This window comes from Zea mays, chromosome 3, assembly GCF_902167145.1.
Source record: "Zea mays cultivar B73 chromosome 3, Zm-B73-REFERENCE-NAM-5.0, whole genome shotgun sequence".
In the NCBI taxonomy this organism is placed as follows: domain Eukaryota; kingdom Viridiplantae; phylum Streptophyta; class Magnoliopsida; order Poales; family Poaceae; genus Zea; species Zea mays.
Window position 1 is genome coordinate 149,186,833 of NC_050098.1, and position 23,067 is coordinate 149,209,899.

The 23,067-nt window shown below is 44.9% G+C and overlaps 1 protein-coding gene across 4 annotated transcripts; it reads right to left on the reverse strand.

Annotated features, from left to right (window-relative positions):
- Positions 1-15,282: 15,282 nt before the first annotated feature.
- LOC107604628 (uncharacterized) lies at positions 15,283-21,114 on the reverse strand. Of its 4 annotated transcripts, XM_020550041.1 has the most exons (7): positions 20,869-21,114; positions 20,387-20,737; positions 20,077-20,236; positions 18,905-19,058; positions 17,377-17,413; positions 16,875-17,202; positions 15,295-16,702 (listed from the first exon to the last, which is right to left on the reverse strand). In XM_020550041.1, the coding sequence occupies exons 2-7, from the start codon at positions 20,591-20,593 to the stop codon at positions 16,566-16,568; spliced, it is 1,023 nt and encodes a 340-aa protein (XP_020405630.1). In that variant the 5' UTR covers positions 20,594-20,737; positions 20,869-21,114; the 3' UTR covers positions 15,295-16,565. The 4 variants fall into 4 exon arrangements, with proteins under 4 accessions (XP_020405629.1, XP_020405630.1, XP_020405631.1 ...); XM_020550040.2 differs by having other exon boundaries at positions 15,283-16,702; positions 20,387-21,114; XM_020550042.2 differs by having other exon boundaries at positions 15,299-16,675; positions 20,387-21,114.
- Between the last annotated feature and the right edge of the window lie 1,953 nt (positions 21,115-23,067).

Below are 23,067 nucleotides of genomic sequence, written 5' to 3' on the forward strand. Positions count from 1 at the left end.
ATGGTGAAGCCGAAAAATAAACGACAAAAAGATTTGAGTCATTCCCAAGGGAATGAAGGCTATGATTATGGTTTCGAATATACATTTGGATATTCATTTGCACGATACATTACACCATAACATTTGCATTCATAAACATTCATTTAGACATATATAGGATCATTATCATCATATCATGCAGAAAAAGCAGATGCTTCGGCTATGAGGAAAAACTTCGGAGAAAGAGAAAATTCTCATGCTTCGTAGTGTACGAAAAGAAGGGAAGGTGTTTTTCGCCTTCGGCTCAAAAGTAAAAATTTCGTCCACAGCAAAGCAATTCGTACATGGATAAAGGGAAAAAGATATATTACAAGGTATGCACAAATTTACATAAGTTTCTTTACAATTATATTACAAAAGTTTCTCTAGAATCTTTTGCAGAAAAGTTCTTCGGAGCATCAATTAAGCTTCGGCTTGTCATTCTTCAGCTTCATCATCCTGCACATATTAAAGCGGAATGAGAAAGGTGCAGAATTTAAGGAGAAGGTAAAAGTAACGAGTATAAGTTTCTCACTGGCTTAAGGTGGCTTCGAGCTTCGTCACTAGCCATTTTCCGCCCGCCGTTTATCCAAATCTGGGTCATAAACCTGTTTCCTATGCTTCGGGCTAGGCTTGGGATGTCAACTAAATCTGCTGGTGACAAATTGAAGTTTGGCCTATTTACAATTTTCCCATGCGTGCAGCCAGCCTTCAGGAAAGCGGTAGCTGTGCCTCGAGAAGCTAGCAGGGCGCAGAAATCAGCATGCCCAGCAATAACTTCGTCAAGAGCATCAACTTCACCCTCAATGTATTCCAAGGTGCTTGGCAGGTTTTCAGCTGAAGGTGTAAACTTATCGGAGCTGGCTCCAATTGAGTGAAACACATCCTTCAGCCGCTGCATACATCGGCTGCCGAAATCTAAGCATTTCTTCTGAAGCTCCATCAATGATTTTTTTGCAAATTTGAATTCTTCTCGATTTTGGTCTTGAGACTTGTTTCGAGATTCTTCTTTTCCCGCTCAGATTCTTCTGATTTTATAAGTAATTCATTGTTTAATTTGTTATTTTCGGCTTGAGCTTCAGCCAGTGAACCTTCCATAGAATGAATGACGAAAGTCTTTCTTTTCTAAGGCAGCTTCGTGTTCTTTAACTTCGATTTCAAGGTCTTGAATGACGAAGTCCTTTTTCTTCAGAGCAGCTTCGTAATTTTCAACTTTGTCTTCTAGTTCTTTGATGATAGCTTTGTTTTTCTCCTCTTCAAGATCTTGTTGCATTCTCAGCACTTTACTTAGTAGTATACTCTGCCAAAACAACCTTCGTTAGAAAACGTATTAATTCAAAAAACAACAAAAAGTTAAGTTTTTACCTTGAAATTAGCATAGAGCAGGCTACCAGCAATATGTTGTCGCTGGTATCTGCAGAGGTCAGCTTCTATCTTCGGTAGGCCAACGCTTTTTGAAAAGGTCCTAACAACCTTGGCCTCGGTTCGATTCCGAAGGCATCTTAGTTTCCCTTCATTTACTCCACCAAATAGCAGAGACCCTGGTTTGTATCCGCAGGATATAACATATTTCTTTAGCTCTTCTTTTTCAGCGTCTGTTAACTCTTGCCCAAGTATATCTTGAAAATTAAAATTTTCTTCTTCCAAAGTGTCTTCAATCTGTTATTTTCCTTTTTCAGTTGTCGTGTTCACCGCAACTGCAGCAGCTTCTTCTTCAGCCATTCTCAGAAGTATATTGTCAATATCGCCAAGTGTAGTTTCTAAATTAGGATCTTTGGTGATCCCGGTTTCGGCTCCAGTGGCTTCGGCTTCAGTGGTTGCCCCGGTAGCTTCGGCTCCGGTAGCTTCGGCTCCAGTAGCTTCGGCTCTGGTGTTTTCGGCTCCGGTGGCTGTGATTTCGGCAGTAGCAATTTTTGACGCCAACGTCGGTGGCGGTGTCTGATGAATGACATCGACCACTTGGATAATTCTTCGTTTTTTCGGCTTTGCGGGACTTTCTGTTGCCGAAGCTTCTTTGTCCTTCTGAAAAAACTTTGTCAGTTCTAGCGCCAGCGGACTTAGCCTGGTAGGCAAAGGTTCAGTCATTACCTTTAGAATCTCTTCTACTTCGGCAGCAGAAGGTGTTGCAGGAGCTTCCTCCTCTCGGGTCGACGTCTTTGGTTTTGGGGATGCAGTTTTCCTTTTCTTTGGAACAGTTATCTTCGGTTCAGGGCTCAGTTTTTCAAAAATTGTCTTGTCCTTTTTAGCCAGTTTGGTGCCTTCCTTGACAAGGGCGCTGGCAATCCTCTTTCTCTTCGGGCCTTCGGCATCTCCACTCAGTTGCTCATAGTCAGGGTAATCAAAATTCAGGGCATCCAGCACACGATTCAATCTTCGTTTCGGGCGTGTGCCGAAGGCTACAGTCATTAATTGATCTTCTTTTTTAGAGTAATTGCCGAGAATCTCGTTGCACATAATTTCAATAGTGGTCAACCACTCTTGGCAGGGTGTTTTAAAATGTTCCTTAAATTTGTAGTGATAAGGTAACCGAACAAGTTCCCCCTTCTTCTTTTCTCCTTCTAGCTTCGGCATCTTCCACTCCCTCAGTGTTGGGAACACCTTAAAAGCCAAAAATTCCTGCACTAGGTCTCTAGTGCCAATATGTTCCGAAATCACTCGAAATTCAGCCAAAGCAATTTGACTCTGGCTCCCCATTATCATGTTGCATTGGGGCCTCGTTTCTCCGAAGGATAATTCTAGCGGGCTCTGAACCACCTCATCTTTATCTTCATCAACTTTAACATAAAACCATTCAGACTTCCATCCGGCTGGCCATTTGCTTCGGTAGCTTATTACTGGAAACTTCGAAGTCTTACGATAAGCGAAGTTGTAACAGCCAAAATTCTCGTGCAGACCATCTCCTCTGGCTTTAGTCTGATAGTGTAGTTCATGAACTCGGCAGAAACCTTCACCGAACGGTTCCACTCTCTGGCTACGAAGTTCCCAAATGTAAACACTTAACCTAACAATAGCGTTAGGGGTCAGCTGATGAAGGTAAACCCCAAACTTCTTCAATACAATACCAATCATCTTGTTTAGGGGGAATCTTAAACCAGCTTTCATGAAACTTTTGAAGACTACTACCTCATCTTTTTCTGGCTTTGGGATAGCTTCTTCCCCACTAAAACGAATTAATTTTTTCTTGGCCTCACTGAAATAACCTAGCTTCACCATCTTAGAAAGATCAGCTTCGGAGATGGTGGACTTTCCAAAGTCCAAATGACTAGGTTTACTTGGCATCCCGCAGCTGTATTCATCTTCGGAATCAGCTTCTTCAACTTCAGCTTGTGTTGCTTCGGCAGCAGGTGTGTTCTCTGATGCAGCCAGCCCTGAACGCCTCATTGCTTCGGAAATCGGAACAGTGTCAGCGGCTTCGGTTTCATCTCCATCACGCTCAACCCTAGCAGTGGAACGTACTCTGGCCATTTGATTTTAAATTTCTTGAAAATTCCTTGGAAGTTAATAACCTTTTTTCCGAAGCTCTTCTCGTGACGAAGCAGAATCCAAACTGGAGCTTCGTTTGAATGCAAAACTCAAGCTTCGGCTATGGTTAAATTTTTGGCAGCAAAACAGTGCAATAGCAATGAATGTTGTGGTAACTTCACACCTACCTGTCTGTTTATATAGTGCTGCAGGTAAGAAGGTGAATCGTCAAGATTTTTACACCGGACAAACAGTCGCTCGCACCCACTGAACGATGGACCGCAAAAACTGAGAAAGTGAACCTGCATGGTGGGACCGCTCCGTGCTCGGAAACTGTATCGTTTCTCGGCAACGAGCTCAAGGAAGGTGTTTTTCGGACCTTCGGCTTCTCGAAGCCTAAGAGACTTTTTTCGCGGATCAAGCTCGTTACGAAAAACGATCTAGCACCGTGAATGGGCTACTGTTGGGACCATGCTTTGTCGCCGAAGGTCCTGCAGGGAGAAACAGCTTCGGCATCACGTATAAGCACAAAGCTTCGGTGTTATAGCATATCCGAAGATGAAGGATTGAACCGACTTAAAGATGGAATGACCTTTTAGTCCATAAGGGTTTGAGTCATTGTTGTAAACTTTTATAAGGGGTATGATTGTAATTCATTACAGGTTGTGTCCTGTGCCTATAAATAGTGAACAGTATTCCTTTACTGTTCACGCAATCCTGTAATTGCAAACACATTGCCCTGGAGTTATTATTTTCTGCCAAGGCGAAGGTATAAATGTACCTAAATGTTATATTTTGATATTCAGTTTCATATAATAAAATATATGAATAATATTATCTACTTTTGGTACATCTTTCCTTAATGTTTCATGTTTTATATTTTATTCCATTTTATTTTCTAATTCTGGTCACGAAGGTGTAACCTTCGTGATATTTAATTCATGACCTTCGTCTGAAGTTCATTTAAATCCTTGAGGGAGATAATGCTTCAGCGGACGAAGGGCGTTTATATTTAACATTTTATGTTGCCTTGTTCTTAATTCGAAGCATTTGAGAACAAGTCCCCAACAAGTTATACATCCAGGATATCCTCTCCATCATCACCTGTAAAAAAAGTAACATAAAACACACAAGACATACAAATTGGCAAGAGAAACATATACCAATATTTCCTAACAATTAAATATATCATGGATAAATAAAATTGGCAAAATAAACATGAACAACCTTTCTTAGCGACCTTCTTCCAAAAAATAAAGATCAAAACCTCCCCCTTGTATTTTGTGAAATCTGACCTTCCAATAAAAGTTGTGTTGCGCGCGAGCTACACAGTTTTTGTCGGGAAGGATGAAGGGGTATTTATACAACAAAGGTCATAGGCGGTTGGATCGATTAGGCAACCTAACTACTTTATATCTAACACATGGTGAAACCCTAGATCCAAAATGTGGCTAAAATGGAGGGAAAATGAACAAAATTTGGCAAAAAAACATAAGTCAAACTTTCCTAGCAACTAATAAACAAAAACTCTTAATACCCAAACCTATCTCTAACACATGGTGAAAGCCTAGTTTCAAAATGTAGTTAAAATTGAGCAAAAATGAACAATAATTGGCAATTGAAACATAATTAAACCAACCTTTCATAACAATTAATAAAAACAATCTTAATTACCAAACCTATCATCCTCCCTCTCCATACAACACATTCACCATTCATTAAGCAACTAAATATGTGTCATGGATAAACTGATTTGAGAACTAAACATGAAAAAGGAGAGGGAATAGACAAAATCTAACCATCTTAAGCAACCTCATTTGAGGAAATAGAGAAAATAACCTAGCTATACTCTTCTCTCTCACATGTAAAATAAACCCTAGATCCAAAATGTGGCTAAAATTGAGCAAGAATGAACAAAAATTGACAAAGAAACATAAACCAACCTTTCTTATCCACCTTCTTCCAAAAAATGAAGACCAAAACCTCCCCTTGTATTTTGCGAAATCTGGACCTCCAAAATCGCCTCCAATGGAAGTTGGCTGCGAGCATACAGCTCCTGTCGCGGGGAAGAAGAGGGGTATTTATAACACATAGTTCACTGGCGGTTGGCTTGAAAAACCGCCAGTGGAAACCTATTTCTACTGGCGGTTGGTGTAACAGAACCGCCAATGGAAACTAGATTTTCACTGGAAATAGGTTTCCACTGGCGGTTCCCAAGCCGGGCCCACCTGGTTTTTTTACTGGCGCGCGGTAACTGAAACCGTCAGTGATAATTTATGGGTGCCGCAGGCTTTGAGCTCTTTTCTACTAGTGGAAGCAGCAGAAGCAGGAGCATCATAGTGGATAAGAAGACCAGATGCAAGGGCAACTGAGTCGGCTTGCTCAAATATGGCAAAATTTATTGTCTCACCAATTGGTAGTCTGCTTCCAGCAAAGTTCTAGAGAAGGTAAGTTCTTTTGACGTATGTAAAATCTATCATTATTCTATCTTTTTTACATATCCATATGGACTTTGTAATATGTCACAATGTGAGATGTTAAATTGTGACTAAGTAGTAATTATTGACTTCTCATATTTGTTGTACAGAAAGAGATGGAATGGAACTTAAATTTGGTGGCCGCACAAGCGTGGATATACTTAGTTAGGCTCAATTTTAAAGCAAACAGTTGATGACCAAAGTTTTCGATTAATATTTTAGTTTAGATCTAGAGTACATTTATGTATGAGTTATTTGACAATATTTATTTATGAGGCGCCGGCCACCACCTTCGTCTAAACACTGCCGGAATCCAAGGCTTTGTCGAGTGTTGCAATCTTTGCCGAGTGCCTTTTGTCGGGCACTCGGCAAAGAAGGCTTTGCCGAGTTCCGCACTCGGTAAAGCTAGGCTCTCGGCAACGAGGCTCTTTACCGAGTGCCGGACACTCGGCACAGGTCGACACTCGGCAAAGACTAGTTTGCCGAGTGTCAAACACTCGGCAAAGGGGGCTCTCGGCAAAGGGCCGTCAACGGCCGTCCCAAAGCTGACGGCCGTCAGTCTTTGCCGAGAGCCAGCGGCTGGCACTCGGCAAAGATGATTCTTTGCCGAGTGTCACACATCTAGCACTCGGCAAAGACCTCTTTGCCGAGTGTCATCTCTAGACACTCGGCAAAGTATATTTTTATTTTTTTTGATTTTGTCTCCCAAACTTTTTGTGGTATGTTCCTACACTATGTAGACCTACATGTATCATTTGTGGACAATTATAACAGAGATTCAATCGTTAGTAGATTTAGTTCGTTTATTTGAATTTCTTCGGAAAATTCAAATTTGAACTGCAGGTCACTCGAAACTTGGAAAACCGTGCATGAAAAAATGATATTCATGGTACTTAGCATAAGTTACGACCGATTTCAGAAGCGTACCGGAAACTTCGAGCAACATGCTCACTAAACATGGCCGTGAACTTGGCATCCACGTGTTTAAAAATTGTATAAAACACAAACAAAGTCAGAAAATCATGAAACTTGTCCCCGTGTCATGATATCATATGTATAGGCTGTGATAAAAAATTTAGAGTATTTGGAGAAAGTTGTGAGACACTATGTGTAGAAACCTAAGAGGACTACACATGAAATCATAGAGTTTCAATGTGGATCTCTTAGGTTTCTACACATAGTGTCTCACAACTTTCTCCAAATACTCTAAATTTTTTATCACAGCCTATACATATGATATCATGACACGGGGACAAGTTTCATGATTTTCTGACTTTGTTTGTGTTTTATACAATTTTTAAACATGTGGATGCCAAGTTCACGGCCATGTTTAGTGAGCATGTTGCTCGAAGTTTCCGGTACGCTTCTGAAATCGGTCGTAACTTATGCTAAGTAACATGAATATCATTTTTTCATGTACGATTTTCCACGTTTCGAGTGACCTGCAGTTCGAATTTGAATTTTCCGAAGAAATTCAAATAAACGAACTAAATCTACTAACTATGGAAACTATGTTATAATTGTCCACAAATGATACATGTAGGTCTACATAGTGTAGGAACATACCACAAAAAGTTTGGGAGATAAAATTAAAAAAATAAAAATATACTTTGTCGAGTGCCTACTGTGTGGCACTCGGCAAAGTATAAAGAACAAAGCTTTGCCGAGTGCTGTACACCTAGCACTCGGCACAGAAGCCTTTGCCGAGTGCCCGTGATCCGGCACTCGGCAAAGTTTATTTTAAAATTTTAAAAAAATCTTTGCCGAGTGCCGGATCGCGGGCACTCGGCAAAGAAATTTAATTAACCGGCCGCCCGGCCGGCTTTCTTCTTCCTTCTCCTTTCCTTCTCCTTTCTCTTCTCCCTCTGCCTCACCGCCGCCACGCCCGCCGCCACGCCCGCCGCCTCTCTCGGCCGCCCGCCCGCCGCCTCTCCACGCACGCCGCCCTCGCCCGGCCGCCCGGCCGCCTCACGCGGCTCACGCCGGCACGCCGCCCTCGCCCGGCCGCCCGCCGCCTCTCCCCGCGCCCACACCGGCAAGCCGCCGGCGCCTCTCACCGCGCCCACGCCGGCACGTCGCCCTCGCCCGGCCGCCCGCCCGCTCACCGCGCCCCACGCGCCCGGCACGCCACCGCCGGCGAGCCGACCGCCGCCCGCCCCCGACGCGACCGGCAAGTCGTCACCGGCCGCCCGCCCACGCGCCCGGCACGCCGCCGCCAGCCGATCGTCGCCAAACCGTAAAGGTTTATTAAATTTATTAAATTTATGTATGTTTATTGTTATATTATTGTTATATTGTCATATGTATGTTTATTGTTATATTATGTGTTTATTGAATTTAGTATGTGTGTTTATTAAATTTATAATACATGTTTATTTAATTTAGAGAGTTTCTACTCTGTGTGTCAATTAGATATATTTTGTGGATGTCGGCCATCGTGCCGATAGTTTTATTTGCAGGTTTTGTAAACATCCCCGTACAGGGGAGGTGCTGCCAAATTTTTTACATGTTATATTAAACTATAGTCGGTTATATATGTTATAGGATGGAGGACCGTGAGTGGATGTACACGGGTCGTAGAGGAAGGAACGATGTCACCACTGAATGGATTAGAAAGACCGATGATTTCGTGGAACGGGCATACGGCGAAGCTGCTAAAGGAGCGAGTCTAGTCCCATGCCCGTGCAGCAATTGTGACAATCGGAAAAGAAAACCAAAGAAGACCATGGTAGAACATATTTGGAAGAATGGATTTACGCCAGGCTATACTCGGTGGATATTTCATGGTGAAGCGCATCGTACGAGAGAGGAGGTGTTGAGACAACGTGTCGAGGATTATGACGCGGATGCGGGGGTAGCAGATATGTTGAACGACTATCAGGAGGCACAGTACACGGGAGGATGTATGGATGACGAGCCAGAGCCGACTGCAAAGGCGTTCTACGACATGTTCGACGCGGCACAGAAACCCCTTCACGGCCAGACAAAGGTTTCTCAACTGGATGCCATTGGGCGTGTAATGGCGTTCAAGTCGCAGTACAGCATGAGTAGAGACGCATTCGATGGCTTGTTGACGGTTATTGGGAGTCTGCTTCCGGATGATCACGTTATGCCAAAGAGCATGTACGAGGCACAAAAACTACTTCGTGCACTCAAGATGACGTATGAGCAGATTCATGCTTGTCCGAAGTGCTGCGTGCTATTTAGGAAAGAATACACAGAGGCAAAGTACTGTCCCAAGTGTAATTCGTCTAGGTTTATGGAGGTAGACTCTGGTGATGGACAGAAGAGGCAGCTCGACATCCCCTTGACAATCCTACGACACCTTCCGTTCATACCGAGGATCCAGCGTCTTTACATGACAGAGGAATCCGCGAAACAGATGACATGGCACAAAAATGGAAAACGATACAATCCTGACAAGATGGTGCACGCATCAGATGGTGAAGCATGGAAACACTTTGATGACATTCACCGTGAGAAAGCCGAAGAGGCTCGTAATGTACGTGTTGCGTTGGCCACAGATGGGTTCAATCCCTATGGAATGAGCGCTGCCCCGTACACATGTTGGCCCGTGTTTGTTATCCCAATCAATCTCCCCCCTGGTGTGTGCTTTCAAAGGCAGAATATATTCGTGTCGTTGATAATTCCAGGACACCCGGGCAACAAAATGGGCGTGTACATGGAGCCTTTGATTGATGAATTGGTACGTGCATGGGAGGAAGGGGTATGGACGTATGACCGAGCTACGAAGACAAACTTCAGAATGCATGTTTGGTACCAGTACTCCATGCATGACTTACCGGCGTATGGGCTATTCTGTGCCTGGTGTGTTCACGGTAAGTTCCCATGCCCAGTTTACAAGGAAGCTCTTAGGTTCATTTGGTTGAAAAAGGGTGGCAAATATTCGTCCTTCGATAAACATCGACAATTTCTTCCTGCTGACCATCCATTCCGCCTAGACATCAAGAACTTTACGAAAGGTGTCGTAGTGACAGACCGCCCACCTGCAACGATGACTGGTGCCGAAATTCGTCAACAGATAGATGGGCTCGTGGCCAATACAGAAGGTGGTTTTGTGGGATATGGTGAGCAGCATATGTGGACACATAAGTCTGGCTTGACTCGGCTCCCCTATTATGACGACCTGCTCCTTCCACACAACATTGACGTGATGCACACTGAAAAAAATGTTGCCGAGGCACTGTGGGCAACAATTATGGACATTCCTGATAAGTCAAAGGATAATGTGAAGGCGAGAGTGGATCTGGCAGCGTTATGTGATAGACCAAAACTAGAGATGAAGCCGCCAAGTGGTGGAAAGACATGGAGAAGGCCTAAGGCCGATTTCGTCCTAAGCAGGGCCCAGAGGAAGGAAGTACTTCAGTGGATCAAGATGTTGATGTTCCCTGATGGGTATGCAGCTAACCTGAGTAGGGGGGTGAACTTATCTACTATGCGAGTCTTAGGGATGAAGAGTCATGACTTCCACATATGGATTGAACGGATTCTTCCTGCGATGGTTCGAGGCTATGTCCCTGAGCATGTCTGGCTAGCGCTTTCAGAGTTGAGCTATTTCTTTCGTCAGCTTTGTGCAAAAGAGTTATCTCGGACCGTTGTTGCAGACTTGGAAAGATTGGCCCCCGTGTTACTGTGTAAGCTTGAGAAGATATTTCCACCCGGCTTTTTCAATCCAATGCAGCATTTGATTCTTCATCTCCCGTATGAGGCACGAATGGGGGGCCCCGTGCAGGGACGTTGGTGCTATCCAATCGAGAGATGTCTAAAGACTATTCGAAAGAAATGTAGAAATAAATGCAAAATCGAGGCTTCCATTGCAGAGGCATACATTCTAGAGGAGGTCTCAAACTTCACAACAACTTATTATGGTGACAATCTGCCGAGCGTGCATAATCCACCCCCTCGTTACAATGATGGCGACAATGAATCGAACCTTAGCATATTTCGAGGCTAACTCGGAAGCGCAAGTGGCTCGACCACCAAGACCCTGAATCATGAAGAGTGGCGACATATCATGCTATACGTATTGACCAACCTTGAAGAGGTGACGCCATACATGGAACAATTTCTTCATGAATTCTGGCGTCGATCAAGGGACCCCACTCCACAGGAATATGACGCTCTTCTTAGAAAGGGTGCGAGAAATGGGTTGCCCGATTTCATTTCCTGGTTCAAACGTAAGGTACGTGCTTAGTTTGTAAAAGAGATACGTCTTTGAACTCAATTTAGCGTCTTTTAACTTGCGAATACTTGCAGGGCCAAAGAGATCCGTCTATGAGTGCCGAGTTGAGACAAGTAGCCAACGGCTTTGCTTATAGGGTCAAGAAATATTCTGGGTATGACGTCAATGGATACCGTTTTCGCACAACACACTACGACCAAAGTCGGCCCAATCGGAAAACAACGTGTTCTGGAGTCTTTACGCCGGGCCTTGACAATGTCGATTATTTTGGACGAATTGAAGAAATATATGAGCTCAATTTTTATGGTTCCAAACCTCTTACTCCAGTGATATTCAAATGTCATTGGTTTGACCCTCAAGTGACGAGACGGACACATTCTAATCTTGGGATAGTCGAAATTCGACAAGATTCCACCTTAGCAGGAGACGATGTCTATATCGTGGCCCAACAGGCCACACAAGTGTATTATCTCCCATATGCGTGTCAAACGAAAGAACATCTTAAGGGTCGGGATGTTGTGTATAAGGTATCGCCGCATGGGAGGTTACCTGTTCCTAACGATGAAGATTACAACTTAGACCCGGACACATATGATGGAGAGTTCTTCCAAGAAGATGGGCTAGAAGGGCGATTTGAGATAGACTTAACAGAAGCTATCGGAATGGACGTAGATATTGAAATGGTTGTTGATGAGGAGGATGATGAGGTGCAAAATGATAATGACTTAGTAATCCTTGAAGGCAATGATGAGGTTGCGTCTTCCGATGGTGTTGAGATTGAAATGCTTGATAGTGATGATGAGAGTTTTGATCCGGCTAACCCCGACACATATGAAGATTATTTTTAATCGATGTAATGCTATATGACTTTTTATTTCGCACCTGTTTTTAAATACATCTTTTTATATGTGCTTATTTGTTTACTCTTAATTGCAGGTTGTTGGACAAATATGGTGGGCGGTTTCCTGAAGAGGAGGAGGGGGAGGAGGAGTAGGACGGCGGACGATGCAGAGCAGGCAGCGCAGCAGCACGAGGCAGAGCAGGCAGCGCAGCAGCAGGTGGCGCCTCAGGACGACGACGACCAGCAGTAGGACGACGACGACCAGCAGCAGGACGCCTCAGGTTCAGGCGGCTCTAGTTCGAGGAGCATCTACCTGCGAGGCCCCGCGAGTCTCCCGCCGCGTCCCATACTTCGGGACAGACGACCGTTGATTCGGCCGGAAGGGGAGAGGTATGTAACTTTATGTTCTTCATTCTTGTTCATATTATGTGTTCAAAATCATAATATAAACTAATACTTTTTATTTATCACTTGGACAGGTCTTGGACGGTTTTGGATTATGCTGGGGGTCATCGTCGCCCCCCCAACAACATCCTCGGCCTGCTGTGCAGGGAACACTTCCGTGGACTTGTGGAGTACGCCGGAGTGACGGGCCCAGCCTTCACCTTCGACCACTACGCCGTCGCCCCCGATGCAGTAGACCGGGACGGCAGGGAATTCAATAACAAGGCGGAGCGGGTGAAGCAAGAGTTGTGGGTAAGTCTTAGTATAATATAAAATATGTCGCATTCGTTGCAAATTCTTGAAATAATGTATGGATACATCGTTTTTGTATGCAGGATTTCTTTAGATGCGATGCTGGATACGAGGCTAGGGCGGATGTGGTGGCCACCACGTGCTGTAAGAAGCTCGTCGTGGACATGCACTATGAGGCCCGCATCCAGGCCATCATCACCTACCACGGCTCCGTCCTTGGGGAGAAGGTGACCAAACCTCAAGCCCGAACCATGTCGTTGACCACGGAGCAGTACCTGCAGGTAAAGTCATGCATGTTTGGTACCAGTACTCCATGCATGAATTTTATTTTATCTTCTGATATGCACTTTATGTGTTTACTTTGCAGGTGATTCCACATTGGTGCGCCGCACATCCTCTGTGCTGGGAGCAGATGGTGGATAGGTGGTGTTCGGCTGAGTGGGACGAGGCGCACACAGCTAGCCGGGAACGGCGTTTGCAGATGCAAGGCCCCTCGCACCACCAAGGCAGCCGGAGCCTGGGCCAATATGCCGAAGCATGGGTACGCCACCTTTTTTATTTAGATATATAGCACTAAGTTAGATATTATTTCTAACTATCTCGTTGGTTTTCGTTGCAGTCGGCGTCACATGGTGGCAGGCCTTGTTCCACCTTCTCGGCCTATGCTATGGCCCATAAGGGTAAGGCGACGTCTGACGTCACCTACAACCCGGATGACGGGCCCGAGGCCTACACCAACCCCGCCGTCTACAGCCGCCTCCATGACTACACCGCCATGGCGCAGGAGGTCGATGGCCCAGACTATGATCCGAGCACCGAGCCTATCGACCCCGATGTGCTCATGAGGGTCGGAGGAGGCAAGAGACATGGGCGGTACTGGATTGCCGATGGGGCAATCGACTCGTCCTCCACTCCCACTCTGTCTCAGGTGAGAGCAAGGAGCACGGGCTCGAGCCCAGCCATTCGACCTCGGCACGACAGCTCACAGCATCGCATACAGCAACTCGAGGTTAGTGCTTCTATAACTCGTCCTTCCTTTAGTTATATATCTAGTCTTTGAGTTACTATAACGTTGGCTTGTAATATTACAGACCCAACTAGAAGAGATGGAGGCGAGGATAATGGCGGAGCGGGCGGCGGCTGATCAGAGGATGGCGGAGATGTTCTAGTACATGCAGAGCCTTGGCGCCGCACAGGGCATCGCTCCGCCACCTCCATTGTTCCCCCCAGTTGACCCTACTCTCTTCCACACTCCTGTGAGTATCAAAATTGTAGTTAGATGTTTGTAATGCATCTGGTATAACACATGCTATCTCTTCTCTGTGCAGGGCCAATCTGGGGCGGCATCCAACAACCCTCCGGAAGGGTTCAGCCCAACGCAACCCCGGCCAAACCGCCCACCTCCATGAGTCATTGTTTTAGACTTCAGAACTTATGTATAATACTTATGTTTCTGTTTGATACTTATGTGAGAGCTTGCGACGTTTGAGACTTATGTTTGTGTTTAATACTTGTGTTGAACACTTATGTTTGTGATGGATATTTATGTTTGTGGTCACGGTTTTATGTTTGTGTTGGCTATTTATGTCTGTGATGATATCTGTGATGTATATATGTGATATATATGTGGTATCTTCTGTTTGTGTGGATGGAAAACAAAAAACAAATAAAAAAGGTACATACTGGTCACTTTGCCGAGTGTTACACTCGGCAAAGAGGCTCTTTGCCGAGTGTCTGGGTCATAACACTCGGAAAAGAGCACAGACCTGGGCACCGGCTTAGGTTCTTTGCCGAGTGTTATGTCGCTGGCACTCGGCAAAGAGGTCGTCTTTGCCGAGTGCCGCACAGAACACTCGGCAAAGAGCCTGACATGGGGACCCTCCCTGGCGGGCTCTTTGCCGAGTGTCCCAACTGGCACTCGGCAAAAGAAGGCGGCTTTGCCGAGTGCTGCCAGGAGGACACTCGGCAAAGATATCTTCGTTGCCGAGTGTCGCCGTTGACACTCGGCAAAGCCGCCGTCTCCGTCAACCAGCGTCGTAACGGTCGCTTTTCTTTGCCGAGTGCTCCCTGACAGTCGGCAAAGATATTTGTCGAGTGCCCGAGAAAAAGTACTCGGCAAAGAAGTCTTTGCTGATGCACTGTTTGCCGAGCCTTCTTTGCCGAGTGTTACACTCGGCAAAGCCTTTGCCGAGTGTTTTTAAGGCTTCGCCGAGTGCTTCCGGCACTCGGCGAAGCTATTGATTCCGGTAGTGAAAGCAACACCTATACGCCGCCGTCCAGGCGGCTGGGGCTGATCATCACCGGCCGGCGGTCTCTGCATGGCGCCGTTGGGTGCGTGTTCTCGGACGCCTACTATACCACCCGACCCGGTCCGACGCAGGCGGGCAGCAACCTGGCACTGACCCAGATGGTTTTCTACGGCACGCCGGAACACGTCTACCCTCTCCATCATATATATCTCCGGCAACGAACTGGCTGTCGACATACCATACCTATAGCATGGATACATACGTACGCGTACGGCCGCAAATTAAAGTGAGGGTTCAGAGATCCATCATCCACGCAAGTCTTTAGACTTTAATTAGGCACGTAATCAATTAATACTGCATATGCCAAGCGATACTCAAGAGATAGATATGTATGGTACATTAATTAGCCTCTCGATCATCACAAGGAAGCCAAATACACTTCATATATAGCGTCTATTACATGAATCGTTCGCGAACAGTAAGTAATGATAATATGTCTGTCATCATCATAAGGACGTACTAGTACGTAATCGTTCATCTGATGATGATGAATGATCTATCAGAAGCTTGGCTTGGCCTAACCATGTCTGGCTTTGCTTAGTACGGATGAGGATAACAGGTCAATGATGATGATGATGATGATGATGATGATGATGATGATGATGATATGTGTATGGCCGGGAGAGAGAAAGGGAAGGGACCAAAACAGAGAAGATTAAAATCAGCAAGCTCATAGGTAGCTAGCTAATTAATAGTTGCATATTGGTTCATTTAATAAGACGATGCATACTACATATATAATATATATATATGCCTGACTAGCACAAATTAATTAAATTGACCGTAAACCTTTTGTGCGCGTATCCACAAACTTCTGTGGACTCCACACGCGCGTGTATACATGCATGCATGGCCCGTGAAAAATGCCATCTTGCCTGACACGATGACAGGGGGTTAGCTGAGTGACGCTAGCTGCACATGAAAACCCAGCAGCGACTCACCAGTAGTCCAGTTCGCCCTTCTTGCTCTCTTCCATAAGAGTGCAAGCAGCAGCAGCAGCAGTTAGCAAATAAAACTCGATCTACCTAGCTAGCTACAAGAGTAATTAACACTATTAATTATGATGTGTGTGGCGGCTAACAAAAACAGGATTTTTTATAGCACAAATCTAATCTAATTAAGGATGATATGCATGGAAAATCGGACACCCTGCCGTGGTCCTTTTGCATTGGACGTTAGCGAAAAATGCAGCACTGCACCCGGCCCAACCCAGAGTGAGCGCACACATCGATCGCCGCCGTCAACAAGTTAGTCAAGTCTCTCATCATCATCAATCATTATCATGCAAGTGTACGTACGTGCAGGGCGAGGTGATGCATGGTGATCAGTAAGTACCACTACTCTATCTGTACGTACGTACGTACGTAGACTGCATGCATGCATGATGTACATGTCAAGCAGAGAGCGACCTACCTATTACTAGCAGAGAGATGCATGCATGATGTATGACTCGATCGTGTACCGAAGGAATTGAAGAAGGTAGGTGCTTGCGTGCGTGCGTGGTTGAGAGACTGGTGGTTGTTGTCTAGCGGCCATTCATGCATGCATGTTGGTTGTCGCTAGGCCAAGCCGGGCTTCTGATCAGCAGCAGCAGCAGCCGGGGGAGAAGAAGGAACCAGCCTGCCGCTGTACTGGAACTGCTGGGCTGTCGTCGGTGCCGCTCCCAGAGCTGGAGATGTCAGAGACATTGTCATGCCTGAGAAATGAGCTCATCAGTAATTTTAAGTTTTTACTTGACAGAAATATAATGTGCGTGACAAACAACTAAACAAGTAGCTAACCGTGCCAGACGAGTAGACGACGACGTGTGTGCCCATATGCATAATACTCCTACTTATGATAGAATTGATTAAGCTATATATATTTACCTGCTGCTTGGGCAATGGAATTAGGAGTGAACGCCACCGCGCCGCCGTACTGCTGGAGGCCGCCAGCAACGACGCCAGCGGCCAGAGTGGTCGGCGCCGCCGTGGCACCTGCTGCTACCGCCGCAGCATACTGGTACAGCTGGGGGTACTGCACCATGCTGTACGGCCCACCAGCGGCCGCAGCGCTCGCCGGACCGTACTGGAAGTAGGAGTAGGGTCCTACTGAGGGGTTGGCCGCCGGCGCCGCTGCCGCTGTTCCCCCGACGGCGGCGTACTGCTGTAGCTGGCCTCCCTGCTGCAGACCGACCATGTAGGGCTGATAGTAGCTCTGCAAAATAACATGGAATAAATAAAAATGCACGCAATGCGTAGACGATGAGCAGTACGTATGTACGATGACAAAAAAATACTTGTATATTCTAAAGAACCGAGGCAAATTAGAGGAAATATTTGACAAATTAAAAAAAAAGATCTTCGACGAAATGAATATGCATGTGTGTACCAGCGGGTAGCCGTAGTCCGAGAAATAGGGAGAGTACCTGAAATTATCACCAAATATATCATTAATTACCGGCAGATTAAACATGCATGCGAGCTGAGATCATATCATCGTTTCACAGTTCGTTGTTGAACGTATCATTGTATCGTGCCATGCCAAACAGGCTCCTATATTGTATTGGTTTAATTCAGCCACTCCTAAAAAAATGTCTGGCTCCGTCTCTCGCCATGGATGCGAAAGCGAAGAGAACGTGAGGGAATTTGGACGGTGCAGCATGGATACTTTGCATGGGTCAAGAAGCATGCAGGCCAGTTTGGCTGTTGACCGTGCACGCAGATCCAAGCAGGACCGCGCCAGAAGCGTGCATGCGATGCGAGCCTGGCCGCATGCAGCACAGCAGCAGGCATGCAAGAAGAAAGCAAAGCTAGAAGGAGCCAGCCATCGCCCAGCCGCAGAGCCGCGGCTTTTTGCCAAAGCGATCTGCGCCCACACGGCAGTCACTGTAGTCGAGGTAGTATGTATGCATACGAGACTACTACTGTATTCGCTGTCATGGACTCTCACATGATGATGAGGTAGGTGCTCACGCTGGCTGTAAAGATCTTTTCTAGTCTAGTAAGTACTTTTTAGTTCATCCATATAGAAGTTAGTTGCTCATTGTTAATGTATAGTTTACTTGTTTCTCTCATAAAACTTTTTATTGTAAACTAGCAGCTATAAGATTATAGTCCGAATCTCTCCCTTCCCCGCGGGGATAAATCCCCGTCGGGATTCCCGTCAGCGCTTAAATTATAATTAGTACGTACTTCATATGTTATTAATGAAATACACATTGTCAGATGTAAAAACTCATTATATGTATATCAAAATAAACACATTTGCACAGTAAATGATCTGGTATAGCAATAGTATATTGGATACTACTGGTGTAGCAACTAGCAAGCACATAACATATTGTGCATATATATATATATATATATATATATATATATATATATATATATATATATATATATATATATATATATATATATATATATATATACCTCGCTGTACGTAGTAAAATCCATTATTGTAGTCTGTAGAGAGTGTGCACGACAAACGACCTCGCTGTCGCTGTAGTAGCGAGCGCTGCACGCATGCAGGAGCTAGCTATAGCTGTGTGGCCCATGGGACACATGCATGAAGACGAGAGGCACATGCGTGGGTGATGGACGGTGCAGTGGCTGGCCCCTTCCTACAATTAACGACCGAGCAGAGAGGCTGGCCGGCATGCATGCCAGCAGCAGAGAGGCCGGCCGGCGCTGCCTTTAACCGAAACCCATGTCTTTACAGCTAGAGCGCAGCAGTGCAGATCGGGGACGGGGAGAGGGAGACAAAGAGATGCATGGATCGATCGATCTCGACTGGCCGGCCGGCCGGCCGGCATCATGCATGCATCAGAAGCTAGCGACTGTGATGGCCGGCCGGTGGCCAATGCATGCAGTGTGCATGGCTAGCTAGATGATACAATACAAGTAGTACGACTCACCCGGCTGCGGCATAGACACTGTCGTACGTAGGGATCCCTTGCTGGATGCCATGATCGGCCGCCGGCACGAAGCTCATCAGGCTGGCACCACCACCAGCTGTCTGAAAGGACTTCATTGTTGCCCGCATGCTGCTGCCTCCCCCGTAAACATGGGCTGCCGCATGCGTATATCCATATCCATATCCATATATGCAAAGGAACACACACACAGTCGTTACATCATTGATTAACTAATTATTATTGGAGAATTTGATTTGCAAAAGAAGTCGTAAAAACACAACTGACGATCAACTGGACGTACAAGGGCATCAAAGCACACGTACTGACGATCCAGTGCGGCTGCAGCTGCATGCAGCAGGATTGGAAGAAGCAATAGCTAGCAATGCAACATTAAATTGACCAAGGTAATTAAGCCGCTAGCTAGGCTGGAAACAGGAAGGAACACAGCCCCCAAGAATAACTAACCACAGGCTTGCTTTTAGCGCTTTGCAGAAAGCTGGGGGGTCATGCAGCTTTTTTTTTCATCTTGCATTGGGGAAATACTGTCGGGCTTGCTTTTTCTTTGATTTGACCCTTTTATTTTACACATGTATGTGTGCGTAGTAGCATCTTGCTTGTCCTTAGTAGTGCAAGATACATACATGCATATATGCAATGCAACATTAAATTGACCTTGCAAATATATGTTAGTGACATATATATGTGTATATTACTAGTTAGTTAGTTATATATATCCAGTTGATTCTAAACAAGAAAAGGCATCAATCATCGTGCATGCATTCCCTGCTTCCGGCAATATCTGATTCGATCCTAAAAGTGCTGCACTACTAATGCAATTAGCAGCTATATAAAAAAAACAAAGCTTTTATATACACATAAACATCAGCATGAAATGATGCAAAGCCAAAAAAAGAAGCCTTTGAACAAAGCTTTATACGTACATGATGCATGCATATATATATGCATCAGTTAAGTCCCTATTATATTAATTAATGAGCAAGGAGTCGTCGACAGTATATATACATGCATCATATCCGATCCGGCATGAGTTTAATTTGTTGATGAGCCGATTTATTATTAATTACTAGTGTCTTAGTTCGTTAAAAATTAAAGGAGCTATTATTGAAGATCGACAGAACAATATGTACAGTTATTATACACATATATATTACCAGCATATGGTTGAAGATACTGCGGCAGCATCGTCGTCAGTGCTCTCTTGGACTTGTTGACGCCGAGATAGGCAAGGTTGCAGTTGGCCCTCCGTCCATCAATCACCGGGTACGGATCGATGCAGGCTCTAAGGGCCGCCTCCGGCTCACGGAAAGTCACCTGCGACGATCGATTCATATATGCAAAGCTTAATTATAACGAACGACCATGCATGATGCATCACAAACACAAATCCGTATGCAGATGTGTGATGGTTGTGAATGAAGAAGAGATCACGAAGAAAAGTGGGAAGGGTTTGGGAACACTCACAAATCCGTATCCCTTGGATCTGCCGGTGTTCTTGTCGGTGATGACGACGGCCTCAAGTATGTCGCCGAACTGCTGGAAGTAGGCCCGCATGCCGTCCTTGTGCGTCTCCCACGCGAGGCCCCCCACGAACACCTTGGTCAACGTCGTGTCGCCGAACTGCCCCGCACCGCCGCCGCCGGACATCATCGCCGTCGCCTGATGAGACATATATATATCTTTGTATGTATCCAACAACAAGTACGTCGTACTGATGAGACAGATCTCTTCCTCTTCCACTTCCTCTTCTTCTTCTTCTGTTGCACCCCCTAGCTAGCTCCGTCGTCCTTTGATCGATCTCTCGCAGTATCCACACTGTCCACCAACCGATAAACGAGAGGACTACGACGACTAAGGGAGTTTGTGTTTATGGGGCAGGCAGGGATCAGAACAGAAAGGCGAGGTCTGATCTCAAGGCTTGATATGCAAGGGAGAGAAAAGGTTACCTCCTCTCTCCTTCCAATCCAAGCACCAACCCTAGCTACAGCTGCCGCCCGATCCTCTCTAGCTTGCAGAGAAAAAGGGGATAGGAACTAGAGAGAGACAGAGAGAGAGAGAGAGAGAAGATAAAGTTGGCTGCAGCCTGTAGGTAAAGAGGAAAAGAAAGAAAGAAAAAGGAAGAGGAGAGAAGGTAGGACCTGGCACCGTTATATAGCTAGACTAGTCTCTACGCCACATCTGCTGCTTGGGTTCTTCCTTGAAGAAAATTGTAGGCTCCACAAAAGTACTGCTATTAGAGGATCAGCTGCTATGTGTAAACAGTATGTTTCATACATACTATCATACATTATTTGTATCTGCATTCAATCGAGAAAGCTAGCAAAAAAAATAAATATAGGAACAATTCTCTATATGTCACTGCAATTTTACCCATTACAATATCTACCATCGTAAAGGGCTGTTTGGTTCTCACCTCCTAAACTTTAGAGTTTAGAAGGGTGACTAATGGTGTGTTTGGTTTGTGGAGTCACTATATGCTTAATGAAGTGATGTATCATAAGTTCATTCCATCAATTTTGGTAGAATCAACCTATTCCTCATGTATATACTAATTATTAGCTTATGAGAATTGAGGTACGGTGGTGATAGATCAACTCATTCTATTCCACAAATCAAATAAAAAAGTGAGGAGTGAGAAGAAGATGGATCACTTCAATCCTTAAACCAAACACCCTCTAAAGGAACCAAACACCCCCCTAAATATCGTAATCCCTTCTTTATTTGATACTTAAAATTTCTTACCCTTCCTTAATTTCATGCTACCGTCGTCAGAAGGGAGATTATTGACATGCGAAACCAGTAGCAGATTTTACAGAGATCCATGATGAACGAAACACATCTTTGTAACAACAATGAGTTTGCCAATATATATACCTGTGTGTGTGGATATGAAGCAAGAACGACGACAGCTGGGAATAAGATGCACTGCACGCCAACGCCCCAACCTGTAGTAGTAATACGATAGATGGGACGACAGCTGGTCGAGTTCTTTTGCTAACTTTGTTGCCCTGTACGATCGAGCGACGATATTATTGCTGATGATCATTATTATCTCTGATAGCCAGTTATGAAAATGACACCACCACCAGAGAAAAGGCGTACCGACAGCAACCAACGACAAATAACCCCACACCAGAGATATCGAGAGAAGAAGAGGAGATCGCGCGCGAATTATGTGAATCTTGTCACAGAAAGGTGATATTGCTGAGTGGGAGACCACCACGCACCAGTGCAGCATGGATCTTCCTTGAGATGATTAACAAGAACTTATCTAGATCTTAATTAGCATGCACGATCGATGATATGTATGTTTAAGTACCGCTCTAGCTACTCAGCAGTTGACCTACCTCGTGAATTAATGAAGTAGTGGAAGAACACATTCTATGGTTGCCTAATAACTGGCTATATTATATGTTTTGTATTGTAGATCAGCCTGTATGCTAGCTAGTGTCAGCTATTATGATGTACAGCTCGATCTGGTGGTCACCACAACACACACGTCATATATACAGCTAAGAATGTTATTGTTGTGCATGAATTATTTTTGTTAGGAAGCATCACAGATTGGAAAGGAGCTAGCAATATAGCCCCCCCCCCCTGAAATGAAATGCAGGATTGGTAAAATGTACGAACAAAAGAAAAGAAACGTAGGAATAGAGGTATATAATTATGACAACTACAACTAATCCTACCGGAATTAATTAAAAATACAGGGAAAATATCAAATAGAGTATTTGGATGCAGCATATAAAGAACAAAGGAATTAGAGGAGAGAGATAGGCACGAAGGAAAGTTTTCAAGAGGTTGGACCTATTGTTAGAAATAATCCTCCAAAATCTTACTACAATGAGCAAGGATTTTAAAGGAACTCAATCCTTTTGTTTCAAAGAGCTATATAGGAAAATTTGCTATACGATTCCAATCCTCTACTTTTCCTTTGTTAAAAAGGGGGCCATATATATATGCAAACTGTTGTTGAAAACTGCTTCGTGTTGACTTGTGTGAGTTTTGGTTCCAGTATGTATATGATTCCTTTTAGGATGTGCTACAGTGGTCGTCTATATATATACTGTATACGAATGCAAGTTGGTGGTTCGTGTTTCGTAGCTCGTACCTGCAAAATGTTCCATCCATAGGAACAGAAT

Excerpts from the sequence above, each read along its gene's own strand:
- LOC107604628 (XM_020550040.2), bottom strand. The coding sequence starts at position 20,593 with ATGTCTCATCAGGCGACGGCGATGATGTCCGGCGGCGGCGGTGCGGGG. Across the intron at positions 20,237-20,386 it reads GATCCAAGGGATACGGATTT|GTGACTTTCCGTGAGCCGGA; the intron begins GTGAGTGTTCCC and ends CGATCGTCGCAG. Across the intron at positions 19,059-20,076 it reads GTATCTTCAACCATATGCTG|CCCATGTTTACGGGGGAGGC; the intron begins GTAATATATATG and ends CGCATGCGGCAG.